The sequence below is a fragment of the Coregonus lavaretus genome, assembly GCF_964263955.1.
Source record: "Coregonus lavaretus genome assembly, chromosome: 12".
NCBI lineage: Eukaryota > Metazoa > Chordata > Actinopteri > Salmoniformes > Salmonidae > Coregonus > Coregonus lavaretus.
The window spans coordinates 33,828,302-33,842,679 of NC_139999.1; the positions used below are offsets into that span (position 1 = coordinate 33,828,302).

Here is a 14,378-nt window from a genome sequence, read left to right on the forward strand (position 1 = left end):
GAACGATAAAAGCTAGTGCTCACTTGTATCTTCAACTCTGAACACAGGTGATAAGGAGAGGACAGGCGGACGGACAGTAGGATGACAGACAGACAGACCTTCTTGAAGAGGCGGATGACGTCCTCGCTGATCTGGGCAAGGCGGACAATGACATTGTTGGTGTAGATGTCGTTGAGGGTGGCGTGGTCCCTGCTCTCCCTCCTGGTCTGGTTCAGTACCAGGTACCAGCAGTTCACACTGGACAGCAGGTGCTGGTCCTTCCTGAACACAACAACACAGAGAGGAGGTGACGTTAGAGTGATCAGCAAAGTGTTACTGTAACATACTGTACATACCTGTGGTTTGTCTCTGCTTTCATCATTTCAATATTTCAAAGGTCTACTATCTGATTAGGATGTCTATTCAACAGGCTCAACACATAGGAGTATAAACAGACAAAGTGATGGTCAGAACAAATATCTGAACTCCCACAGAAAAAGCCTTCGACTTCACCCTAATCATTTATTTTCATTTTGTGCACCAGACAGACTGACAGGTTGATGACTTGCCATTAAGTTGAGCATAGCCCACCCCAGTGAATATGAGTGAGCAGCCTATATTACCCAGGGTTGCGCTGGGTATACAACACACAAACAGACAACACAACACATACACAGGCATTGTGTTTGTGTATTTAACAGCTTTTGTTGGAGTACAACATGAGGGCTTCTGAGACTGATTCCTTTTCCCAGTAAATAATACAGCTGCTGCATGATCCCACTGTTGGCTGACTGCAGAGACTTAACCACACTGACATCAGACATCACACCACACTCTCGCTTTCTCTGCCTCTCTCTCTCTCTCTCTCTCTCCCTCTCCCTACCTCATTCCCCCTTTCTCTTTCTCTGCCTCTCTCTCTGTCTCTCTCCCTCTTTCATTTCATTCCCTCCTTATCGCTCTCACCCTTTCACCCATCTCTCTCTCCCGCCCTCCCTCCCTCCCTCCCTCCCTCTATGGCACGTGTCAAACTCATTCCATGGAGGGCCGAGTGTCTGCGGGTTTTCGCTCCTCCCTTGTACTTGATTGATTAATTAAGGTCACTAATTAGTAAAGAACTCCCCTCACCTGGTCTTAATTGAAAGAAAAAAAGACACAAGGCCCTCTATGGAATGAGTTTGACACCCCTGCTCTACAGTGATGGCACTATCCTAGAACAGACGCCAATCGTTTCTCCTCGCAGCGCTCCAGTCTGACACAGCATTGATTGCTTAAATCCTTAACGCTGGTTACCATAATGACCCTGACAGGCATGGACTCTGACTGAAGCCTAATCAGCTTTTACTGCATCCCCCTCCAGTGTATGTTCACACACACACAGTCACACACACGAACACAATGCCCCCCCACACACACACACATTGATAGCAGCAGAGGGTTTCACTGAGCCGAGGTGAAAACTGCACATGCACTTGCTTCAGAGAAAAATGATGAGCGCTGACATCAAAGGCTCCCCTCTACAGAGAGCTTCCGCACTGCTAATCACCTCTAAGAAGCTGATATATGTCTGCTCCAGAGTGTTGCTACCATTATTCCCCCACTTACCCCCACAGCACAACACCACAATGGACACAGCTAACATACTGTAAGACTCTGGCAAGATGCTATAGCAGGTCAACTCAGCTGGCCCAAGATGTCTCACCATTTGAGGAAGGATGCTTGCTGCGAAGAAGAAGTTAGGCAGAAAATGGATGTGTCTAATATTATCCTATGAAAGTAGGCTTTCAGACTTCTGCATTTGAAAATATCTGATTAAGCATTGTCCATCTGATCACGGTTTAGAAATGACTTTTACAGTTTTGTAATCAAGAGGAATGGGAAAGTAAGTTGAATGAGATGAGCAAATCCCCCAATTAAACCACATTGGGGTCAGTTCAATAATCAAGAGGTCACTAGTAATAATAGAACGATTAAACTGAACTTTCTGTTGCTATGAAAAGTGATTAATGGTCTCAGAGAGACTAGATAGAGGAAACAATAGGCCTGTGGGTGACTCTCTAACCACATTAGAAACTCAATGTGATGAAACATGTTCTCCTTGCCTTCTGGGATGGCCTATGTCCTGTCTCAGCACAGCCCTCATTCTGTAACAGTTCCGGTTGAGTGACCTATCTGGTTGTTAGAGCAGCAGCTCCTCGCTGTGTAATTGGTGTTTGTGGATGAGAGGCCTAGGGACCAGGCACCTCTATCCTCTCCTAATCCCTTAGAGTGGCCAGAGATGCTTAATCCCCTCCTTAAGCACGACCAGGCTCACACACACACACACTCTCCCTGCTCCCTAGCCATCCAAGCAACAAGGCTCTATTCACAAGGCTCTCTGTCTATAGTACTGTACTCCACCTCCCTTGGTTCGGCAAAAATGCTGAGCAGGCATCTCCAAACCCCTGTAATCCCTGATAGAATATTCATCTGCTCGTAAAATCACTTATTTCCCCTGATTATTAAAATAAAGTCAGCTGTTTACCGTGACAGGAGCTCAGGGCTAGTTGTGTGTTGCCTGGTAGACACAGACAGACAGACAGACAGACAGACAGACAGACAGACAGACAGACAGACAGACAGACAGACAGACAGACAGACAGACAGACAGACAGACAGACAGACAGACAGACAGACATAGATATAGATATAGATATAGATATAGATAGGGAGGGAGTTCCAACACTCTGTGACAAAGTAGCCTATTCATTGTGACGTTCAATGCAGCACTGAAACTGCCAACGCTGCAAAAACCCACCCACCCACACCACGAGACCATAACTATTAGCAGAGCCTCCGAAAAGAGACATCTGAGAATCTGGCCAGGCCTGTCATTGTTTCTCTGGGCTGTTGGTTAAACCCTTTTCCTGAGGAAAGAGAAAAGGACGCAGGCTCTCTTCTCCCCAGCTGCTGTCCTCATTTCACAGGAACTGGGAACAAAAAGGCAAGCAATTAGGCCTGTGTGGCTGTGCGGCTGCAGCAGGACACATCTCTGCTCCGGGAGAGAGAGAGGAAGGGAGCTGATTATTTTCACCCAGTGATAAATGCAGCCCTGGTTTTATAGTAATGGAGCAGTGGGTTGTAGACCCACAGGTCACAGCTCTAGTATAACTATAACAGTACCTCCTTTTCAGACAGACAGTATGATCCTAAATCAGACCTCGGTAGGCTTGGACAGTATACCCTATATACCGTACACCAGGGTACACCAGGGTATTTCGAAATAGCCAGGGGATGGTTTTTCAATACCATCAATATTGTTGAAACTATTTATTTGAAGTTTTTCTATACATTTTAAAATTGGTAGCTACTTTTTAAGTAAAGACCTGCAGTCAATTTGTGCAATATGTTAGAAGATGAAGCAGATTGCATTCTTCATTTCACCTGTCTATTTTACATCATGATGCTTACCGTAGTTCCCCCGAACAGTTGAGCCAGTCACGTGTTTGTTTGTAAATAGCACAACTGGAGAAAGCGGGAGCAGGTGAGTCCAGCTGTGTATTGACAGGGGTCGCGTTTTATATTGAAAATCAACAGTGTGTTTTTTTTGCTTCAACTGAGTGATCAGGGACATCTACTGTAACTACAGTTTTCATTCACAGAAAATACATTAGTGTAATACATTTGGCAGAAAATAGCTTCATTTTCATCAGAAAACAACAGAAGTGCAACGCTATTTGGCTGTCAGCCACACAAGTAGGTTAATTGAGCTTACAATGAAAACGCAGTCTTTTTTGAAAAAACTATGCATGGACATCATATTTCTGTTTATCATAGAAAGAATGTAGCCAGCCACATTTCCTAATGTTTTTCTTAAATATGACTAGGACTTCTGAAGGTAATTAGGATGGCTACACCAAAAAGGAACTACACATCAGTCAGAGATTTGTCTGCTGATAAAATAAATGTCAGTTTGTGAATTCTCATCTGAGTGGAAATTAGTCTGATGCCGAGCAAAAATTACAATAAGAAGCATTTCAAATGTGTTTACAAAACATATTTCTTATGCGTTGTATCTTTTTTTCCTATGCGCTTTTTAATAATAATATACCATTTAGCAGACGCTTTTATCCAAAGCGACTTACAGTCATGCGTGCATACATTTTTTGTGTATGGGTGGTCCCGGGGATCGAACCCACTACCTTGGCGTTACAAGCGCCGTGCTCTACCAGCTGAGCTACAGAGGACCACGTTCGGAACAGTTTCATTTCAATAATAACGTTTTCGTTTCGCAAAATCATTGTCACGTGGTTAAACATAAAAATCTGAATTAAAAATTATACAAATCTAAAAGTTTAAAGTCAACTCAAGATCACCAGCCTCTGCCATATGGCAGCTGAAGAAATTAGCGCATGGAACTCATAGCCTATAGGCCAATGCAGCAATAGGCCTATAACTTCAATTGCTCTTTCACACCGAGGTTTGGCAATTATCAAGGGGGAGATTGTTAGAATGATTTTTCCAATAGTGAGGAACTATAGTTTTACTATATTATCATTAGCAGTCGATGTTAAAAAAACACTTTCCTACATTTCCGCGCAGAAGGCAAGGTACGTCTATGCGTGCTCAGGCGCGCGCGCTCCCTCAACATTATCAGGACAGAGAAACTAGACACATGCTCATTGCTCATGTGGACCACTCCAAAGAAAAGACAATGAACGAATTAACAAATCTCGTCTATATCTATATCTTACATACTTTTTCTTGTCTCAACATTTTAAATTATGCTCAAGACACATTATCTTCACACATATTTGAGATGCTTTTCACTGACAGCTGCAACTCAATAATCAGCTAGCCCTACTGCCACACACGCTGCCCAAATTATGGGTTTCCCAAATAGGCATAGACCTACGAGCTTGTGTATAGACAGGAGTAATTATATAATTTGGGCACATTTATTTGCACTTACTTCCCTATTGGACACACCGCTATGCCATTCATCTCCTGTTCCATTGGTTTTCATATCAACTTTCTTTCGTTGTCCAGAAGCCAAACGCACAATCCTAGTCATATTAGTAACCGCTATCAGGTGTGCTGTTCAGAATGGTGTTTTCCCAGGTGCACTGTTTAGAATGGTGTTTTCCCGCTAATTACATTTCGGCCGTTATTTAATAAAACGTTTTATTGTCTGCTTCATTACATGAGTTGCATGTTCTGTTAAGATCGATTACCATAATCTAAATGTGATTTCTGTCATCCTGAGCACCGTGGGTGGACGCCCTAACGAGTTACGCACCCAATGCATATGGGTCCGGTATATTTCTCAAATGGCCGGTAAATTAAAATCTTCCAGGTCAGATTGTCCAGCTCCACATTTTCCTAATGGAAACCCTGGTGTGTGTATGTGCGTGCATGTCGAGTGCGTGTGTGTGTGCGTTCGTGCGTCTTCAGAATCTGAAGATGCCTCGCTAATCCTTTCGTTCAAGGATGAATAGCTGATAAACTGTTTCCATAATCAGTCTATACCCTTAACAAGTTTAACTGATGTGTAGAAACATTTTCACTCTTTAGTCATGGATGTATAGAACGCCTTCATCTGAACTTCCACAAGGAATTGGGCAACATTAATCACACCAGGGCTACTTCCCAAATGGCATCCTGTTCCTTGTATTGTGCACTAATTTTGACCAGGGCCCTGTTAAAAAGTAGCGCACTATATAGGGAATAGGGCGTCATTTGGGATGCACCCCAAAACTCAGAGCTCTGTAAAGGGATTTTAATCCACTCCGCACTGCCTGCTGTTTCTTCCTCTGGAAGAGCGAGGAAAGGACAGACACAATCAAATGTGATATCAAAAGACAGGGGGGAAACGTGGGCACACAGCCCCAGCTTTGCAGTTCAAATGCATTTCCATTGCTTTCAAGCAGGGCTTCAATAGGCACCGATGCTGATTTGCAGATCTTTCAGCAGAACCAATTTTTTGGGGAAAGGAGGCAGTGCCAACATTTGATAGTAAGCAGCTGCAGCCTAGGCCAGAGCAGTGTGGTTGTGGTGGTGGTGTTGGGGGGGGGGGGGTTACCTCATTTTTACCAGCATGTAACCTTTACCCCACACACAGAAACGCATACAAAGCTCTCCCTCGTCCTCCTTTTGGCAAATCTGACAATAACTCCATCCTCCTGATTCCTGCTTACAAGCAAAAACTAAAACAGGAAGTACAAGTGATGCGCTCATTATGGAAGTGGTCAGATGAAGCGGATGCTAAGCTACACGACTGTTTCGCTGGCACAGACTGGAATATGTTCCGGGATTCATCCCATAACATTGAGGAGTTTGCTGCGGGGCCAAATGGTTTACCAGGACACGTACCTAGAGCATGCGCTGATCAGCTGGCAAGTGTCTTCACTGGCATTTTCAACCTCTCCCTGACCCTGTCTGTAATTCCTACATGTTTCAAGCAGACTGCCATAGTCCCTGTGCCCAAGAACGCCAATGTTATCGGTCTAAATCTTTTTGCGCTGCTGCTACTCTGTTAATTGTTTACGCATGGTCGCTTTGGCTCTGCCCACATGTGCATATTGCCTCAGCTGCCTCGACTGGCCGGTGCCCCCGCACATTGACTCTGCACCGGTACCCCCCTGTGTGTGGCATCCCTACTGTTATTTTATTTGACTTCTACTCTTTTTTTCTCAACACTTTTTTGTTGTTGTTTTATTTTAAATTTTTATTAAAAAATAAATGCATTGTTGGTTAAGGGCTGTAAGTAAGCATTTCACGGTAATGTCTACACCTGTTGTATTCGGCGCATGTGGCAAATACAATTTGATTTGATTTGATTTGATAAATGACTATCGCCCCGTAGCACGCACATCTGTAGCCATGAAATGCTTTGAAAGGCTGGTCATGAAATGCTTTGAAAGGCTCAACACCATCATCCCAGACACCCTGGACCCACTCCAATTCGCATACCACCCCAACAGATCCACAGATGACACAATCTCTATTGCACTCCACACTGCAATCTCCCACCTTGATAAGAGGAACACCTATCTGAGAATGCTGTTCATTGACTACAGCTCAGCGTTCAACACCATAATGCCCTCCAAGCTCACCACTAAGCTCAGGACCCTGGGACTGAACACCTCCCTCTGCAAATGGATTCTGGACTTCCTGACGGGCCGCCCCCAGGTGGTGAGGGTAGGCAACAACACATCCACCAAGCTGATCCTCAACACGGGGGCCCCTCAGGGTTGCGTGCTTAGTCCACTCCTGTACTCCCTGTTCACCCACAACTGTGTGGCCCTGCATGACTCCAACATCATTAAGTTTGCTGATGACACGAAGGTGGTAGGCCTGATCACTGACGACGATACGACAGCCTATAGGGAGGAGGTCAGTGACCTGGCAGTGTGACGCCAGAACAACAACCTTTCCCTCAACATCAGCAAGACAACCGAGCTGATCATGGACTACAGGAAATGGAGGGCCGAGCACGCCCCCATCCACATCGAAGGGGCTGTAGCGGAGCGGGTCGAGAGCTTCAAGTTCCTCGATGTCCACTTCAATAAAGGAATGAACATGGTCCACACACACCAACAAAGTCGTGAAGAAGGCACGATCAATGCCTCTTCCCCCTCAAGAGGCTGAAAAGATTAGGCAAGGACCCTCAGATCCCAAAAAAGTTATACAGCTGCACCATTGAGAGCATCTTGAATGGCTGCATCACTGCTTGGTATGGCAACTGCTTGGCATCCGACCACAATGGGCTACAGAGGGTATTGCGTATGGCCCAGTACATCACTGGGGCCGAGCTCCCTGCCATCCAGGACAATTCTCTCTGCTACCGCACGGCGTTGGTTCCAGACTTGGTACCGATGCACAAAGTCTGGAACCAACAGGATCCTGAACAGCTTCTACCTCCGAGCCAAATTGGTGAAGTGAAATGAAAAAAATAACTTGTTTCAATTTTTTTTTTTAAATTAATAACGTAAAAGTGGTGCGTGTATATGTATTCACTCCCTTTGCTATGAAGCCCCTAAATAAGATCTGGTGCAACCAATTACCTTCAGAAGTTACATAATTAGTTAAATAAAATCAACCTGTGTGCAATCATGATCCGTCACATGATCTCAGTATATATAAATACCTGTTCTGAAAGGCCCCAGAGTCTGCAACACCACTAAGCAAAGGGCACCACCAAGCAAGCAGCACCATGAAGACCAAGGAGCTCTCTAAACAGGTCAGGGACAAAGTTGTGGAGAAGTACAGATCAGGGTTGGGTTATAAAAATTATCCCACGGAGCACCATTAAATCCATTATTAAAAAATTGAAAGAATATGGCACCACAACAAACCTGCCAAGAGAGGGCTGCCAAACAAAACTCACGGACCAGGCAAGGAGGGCATTAATCAGAGAGGCAACAAAGAGACCAAAGATAACCCTGAAGGAGCTGCAAAGCTCCACAGCGGAGATTGGAGTATCTGTCCACAGGACCACTTTAAGCCGCACACTCCACAGAGCTGGGCTTTACAGAAGAGTGGCCAGAAAAAAGCCATTGCTTAAAGAAAAAAATAAGCAAACACATTTGGTGTTCGCCAAAAGGCATGTGGGAGACTCCCCAAACATATGGAAGAAGGTACTCTGGTCAGATGAGACTAAAATTGAGCTTTTTGGCCATCAAGGAAAACGCTATGTCTGGCGCAAACCCAACACCTCTCATCACCCCGAGAACACCATGCTGTGGGGATGTTTTTCATCGGCAGGGACTGGGAAACTGGTCAGAATTGAAGGAATGATGGATGGCGCTAAATACAGGGAAATTATTGAGGGAAACCTGTTTCAGTCTTCCAGAGATTTGAAACTGGGACGGTTCACCTTCCAGCAGGACAATGACCCTAAGCATACTGCTAAAGCAACACTCGAGTGGTTTAAGGGGAAACATTTAAATGTCTTGGAATGGCCTAGTCAAAGCCCAGACCTCAATCCAATTGGGAATCTGTGGTATGATTTAAGGATTGCTGTACACCAGCGGAACCCATCCAACTTGAAGGAGCTGGAGCAGTTTTGCACGCTCAAGTTTTCTGTTTTTTTGTCTTATTTCTTGTTTGTTTCACAATACAACATATTTTGCATCTTCAAAGTGGTAGGCATGTTGTGTAAATCAAATGATACAAACCCCCCAAAAATGTAAGGCAACAAAATAGGAAAAATGCCAAGGGGGGTGAATACTTTCACAAACCACTGTACATATCAACCTCAATGACCTCATACCGCTGCACATCGATTCAGTACTGGCACCCCGTGTAAATAGCCAGATTATCGTTACTCATTGTGTATTTATTCCTTGTTGTTATCTTTCTATTTTTTTCTCTCTGCATTGTTGGGAAGGGCATCTGTTGTTTACAAAGCGTGACAAATAACATTTGTTAAACACACACACACACACACACACACACACACACATTAGAACCCTGCCTGGTTCTGCTGATACTGATGTCATCCAGTTGAGGTTGTAAACCAAAGGGATATGGGACTACAAGCCTCTCACAATTTCCCTTGGAGAGGAGTTTGATGTTTGCTGTGAACACACCCAGCCTCTCTTTCTGACAGGGATATAGTTGAACCTTTAACACTATAGTTTAACCTTTAACACTAGACCACCGGGGAAAGACTCAGTGATGTGGGCTGTACAGATGATGAGGGGCTGTACAGTCAGTGGGCTGGTTAGGACTGGTGGGCACACAGAACAGAGGCCGTATGGTTCTCACTAATGTCCGTAAATTAGAAATGCATTGGTGCAAAGCAATCTGTACAGACAGAATATGATGTACAGCATGTATGTAGTCTAGCCTAAAAAATATTCATTCTAAGCCTTTGGCAGCCCTTGGTCTGCCTCTGCCCCACAGGCAAGTACACCAACCAAGCAACCCCATGCATAACAGTGCGAATGTTAGTTCACGAAGGGGTTGGTATTTGGACCGATTAAGAAAATGTGATATTAGATTAAATGTCAAAGGCAATCAATTCAACTCAGAGTTATGGGCTGTAGCTACATACTGCATTGCAGGATGGTCTGGTTTGGTTTTTAATACGAAACAGTACTGTTTTTATTTACAATGAAAAACCATGAAAAGTCAGTCTCATGTTTTGTGTTTTGCAGCCAGACAGGGAGCTGGACAGAGATTGCAGGCAGCAACATCAAATGGAACTAGGGTTAAGAAAAATAAGAGGAGGCCACCAGAGTGTTTGTAGTCAAGCAGAACGAGCGTGGAGGAGACAATCTGGCTCAGCGCGATACCAGGACAATCATTAATGACCCCCTCCTACCCACACATGCACACGCGCATAAAGGCAGGCAGGCACACACACGGACACACACACACACAACACAACACAACACATGCACACAGGCAGGCACACGCACAAACACATGAACACACAGGTTTGGACGTTAATGCAAGCTTTATCTTATCTCTCTCAGACAGGTTATGTTTCCTTTCAATATAAAATGAGCTGCTTTATAATGGCTTGCTTGCTGTTGATAATGTTTAATCACTGTTTTGACTGATATACCATATTAGTTTAATAGGTGGTGATTAAAATCCCCATTTAATGATAAACCCCAAAACGTCTCCTCAATCAATTTATTTTGTCTGTCTCATAGACATTGAAGATCATTCTAGGAGCAATAGGAAGTGCCCGAAGCCCCACAGACGAAATGGTTTAAAGTGATAGTTCACTCCACAATCAAAGTTCGTTTGATCTTCAAGTGGTCTAATGTCAAGATAGAGCCACGTCACATGTCTGTTGTGTAGATCCAGCTATATGTAAAAAATGAAAAAGATAGGCACCCTCTAAAGGGCAGAGACAAGCCTTCACCTACTCTCTGACAACTCTCTGACAGTGAGGCCACCATTTGATGTAATAGAAAATAGACTTCTGGTGGTTGGTGTTTTGGTGGGGTTGGGTGGGTTGACTGGGACCAGACTGACAGATCCCAAGCAGAGACCCAGGCAGGCTGGAACATTAGGGGCTGAACTGAGCTGAGCTGCAGGGATCTCTTGCATACTGATGCCCTCAGCTTTTCCCTTCATATGGGCCAATCAGAGGCGGGTGTTGGGATATTTCACCCTCATCTGAATTAGTCGAGAGATACTATAGTTGCCTGATATGTTCATGTACATGAGCCAAGAGGAGACCGAGCAGACATACAGCCCCATGGCAGTGCAGCTGTAAAGTACAGTGGCATTGGGCATAGCATCAGTGACTACTGTCATTAACTCAGCTCATAAAGCCGTATTTGTATGGTGTGGGTTAAGCCAACAAGACCGGGGCAGTGACCCAGCAGCTCAATGTGGACCTCTGCCCTACCCTGGCTGACCAGAGTCTTTAACTGTGCTGTTTTCATTTCCCATAGTGCTGTGCAGTGTATAGCAGAGGCAGGGGACTGCCATGCATGAGTTGCTAGGCACCGGAGAAGTCATGCTGCTCATGGCCTATCCTTCCACAGAGAGCTGGGCTGCTGTGGCAACTCAGAAATATCCACAGAGAGACAAAAGATCAGGGGAGAAACTGAGAGTTGGGGCTTGTTTGTATCTAAACTAAAGACACAGCGAGACCACAGTGAAAGACAGGACACATGAGCGCATGCATATTTGAGAGACAGCCAGAGAGTATCCATATTACATATGTGTTGTGTGTGATATATATATACACAGTAGATGTTGTGCCCAGGGTTTATTTATGAAGCGAGGGTCTTTAACAAGGACACTGTCAAAGCTAATTGATTGAACATTTTTATGTTTGTGTTTGTTTGGGTTAATGGAGTCCAAAGGAAGCCAACGTGGCCCTCATAAAGAAGTGTGTGTAATCAAAATGTCACACTTCGTTGTTGCCAACACACAGATCTTCAGTGTGTGTGTGTGTGTGTGTGTGTGTGCGCGTGTGTGTGTGTGTGTGTGTGTGTGTGTGTGTGTGTGTGTGTGTGTGTCGTCAGACAACTACACACAGCCAAAGACTCTGCGGCTACAGACTTCTAGACGGCTGCTTTATACTGCAGCCCTATGAGAGTGAGTCCAGTGGTTGAGGCAGTCTTGGTGAAAGCATTGAGGTGGCAGAGGAAGATGAGATGCTGAGTCTGGTAAGAATTGTGTGGCTGGTGCCTGCTCTTCAAGAACTGTTTGAACTGGTCTACTAGAAGATCTACTATACAGTAAGTGTCTTGGTTAAGCCATAGCTTCTGCAGCAGAACATGCCTGTCTACTGTCAGCATGGCCTTGGGGACCCTGGTGCAAGCTGCCTGCTCGAAAACAGTTGGTCTCAATTACTGAGTCAAATCCCCATCGAATTCACCAGGGCCTGAACTAACCGGATGACACACTTCTGAAACACCCCCTCTCTACTTTACTGCCTGCACTGACATGCAAAGTTTAAAAACTACTGTTATGATCACTGTTATCATATTAAAATAGTTAACCTTTAGAATGTGTTACATTATATTAAAAAGTTGGGAGTACAGTACATACTGTACAGACAGAGGACGAGGAGTACATTTTACAGCATAAGACTGCACTGTACTCAAACGCTCCAGTGTAAAGGCTGGGGCTAGCTAGCAAGCTGTAAATATATCACTGGCATGCCTAAATGGCAGAGAAAAATCTATTTATCCATTGATGTGATGGAAAACAAGGCCCAGTCTCGTAGCATGCATTGCCCCAGCCGTGCCTCGACCCTATAGGATAATACTGGTAAGGCCTGGCTGGCTTTGAGTCCCTCCTCAGCCCAGAGCTACAGGAACAAGAGCTTTATATGGGGACATTCTGCACTGGAGTGCTGAGTATCAGCTTTGCCAATTAAAATTGAGGTTTCATCCAGAATGAGATTACTTTTCTATCGCCATTGGATGGTTTGAGATTTCTAATGAGTAAAGAGGAAAAATCATTATCTTCTTGCGTATTTTAAGAAGGACATTTATATCCAAAGGCTATGCAGTGAACCTAAAATGCAGCAGGAGTCGTTTTTGGACAGATTACAGTGAGAAAAAGAGGGTGGAGTAGTTTGAGATCTGGGGAGAAAAACTTGGCAAGAACGGATGTAACTCCATGTGTACTCAACAAGTTCACACGCTCTAAGACAATATAAAACATTTATCTGCACACCCAAGCAAACACACAAACAGAGTAGACATGTTCTGGCAAGGCAAGTAGACACACAAACACACACTTGCATGAACACACACATGCACACACAATCCCTCGCTGCCTCACATACAGTTTAAATGTTTGGCTCAGTTTGAAGCTAGGTGGTCTTTAGCGGTGTGGTGGTCTCATCTCTGCAAGGAGGGATACTCACTTGAACTGGTGGTGTTCTCTGGAGCTGCGGATCTTGTTGGAAAAGCGCTCTGCCAGTTTCTCCAGGCTGCGGGAGTACTCCAGCTGGATCTCAGCCTTGCGGCGGAAGAAGTCCTGCAGGTCCTGCAGAAGCTGGATACGAGACTCGGACTGCTGCTCCAGGCATTTGAACTGCTCCACCAGCTGGTTACGGATCTCTATGCATCAAAACACAAAACAGGACGAGTCAATCAGTCATAACAGAGTCATCATCTCTAACGTATCAGGGCATGGGGCTGGATTCAGTCAACCCTACCATAGCCATGTTTGCCATCTTTGTTAAAACATGCTCCCCCAAATGTGTCTTATTCTGAAAACATTTATCTGAGAAGAGTTTATGTATACTGAACAAAAATATAAACGCAACATGCAACAATTTCAACGATTTTAATGAGTTACAGTTCATTTAAGAAAATCAGTCAATTGACATACATTCATTAGGCACCCACTTGGGCGACAGGCCCACCCGCTGGGGAGCCAGACCCAGCCAATCTGAATGAGTTTTTCCCCACAAAAGGGCTTTATTACAGACAGAAATGCTACTCAGTTTCATCAGCTGTCCTGGTGGCTGGTCTCAGATGATCCCGCAGGTGAAAAAGCCGGATGTGGAGGTCCTGGGCTGGCGTGGTTACACGTGGTCTGCGGTTGTGAGGCTGGTTGGACGTACTGCCAAATTATCTAAAACAATGTTGGAGGCGGCTTATGGTAGAGAAACGAACATTCAATTCTCTGGCAACAGCTCTGGTGGACATTCCTGCAGGCAGCATGCCAATTGCGCGCTCCCTAAAAATGTTGACATCTGTGGCATTGTGTTGTGTGACAGAACTGCACATTTAAGAGTGGCCTTTTATTGTCCGCAGCACAAGGTGCACCTGTGTAAGTATCATGCTGTTTAATCAGCTTCTTGATATGCCACAACTGTCAGGTGGATGGATTATTTTAGTAAAGGAAAAATGCTCACTAACAGGGATGTAAACAAATTTGTGCACAAAATGTAAGAGAAATTTAAGGGATCTTTTATTTCAGCTCAT

General features: G+C 44.7%; 1 protein-coding gene across 2 annotated transcripts in view; it reads right to left on the reverse strand.

The window, feature by feature from the left end:
* The window catches only part of LOC311138083 (SLIT-ROBO Rho GTPase-activating protein 3), a gene marked incomplete at both ends in the record, with an annotated part of 109,955 nt that overhangs the window by 51,575 nt on the left and 44,002 nt on the right, over positions 1-14,378 (reverse strand). For both annotated transcript variants that reach the window (XM_084172742.1, XM_084172741.1), the window contains 2 exons: positions 99-261; positions 13,310-13,505. In XM_084172742.1, coding sequence (XP_084028868.1) covers positions 99-261; positions 13,310-13,505 — 359 coding nt within the window. The remainder of the gene's footprint in view (positions 1-98; positions 262-13,309; positions 13,506-14,378) is intronic.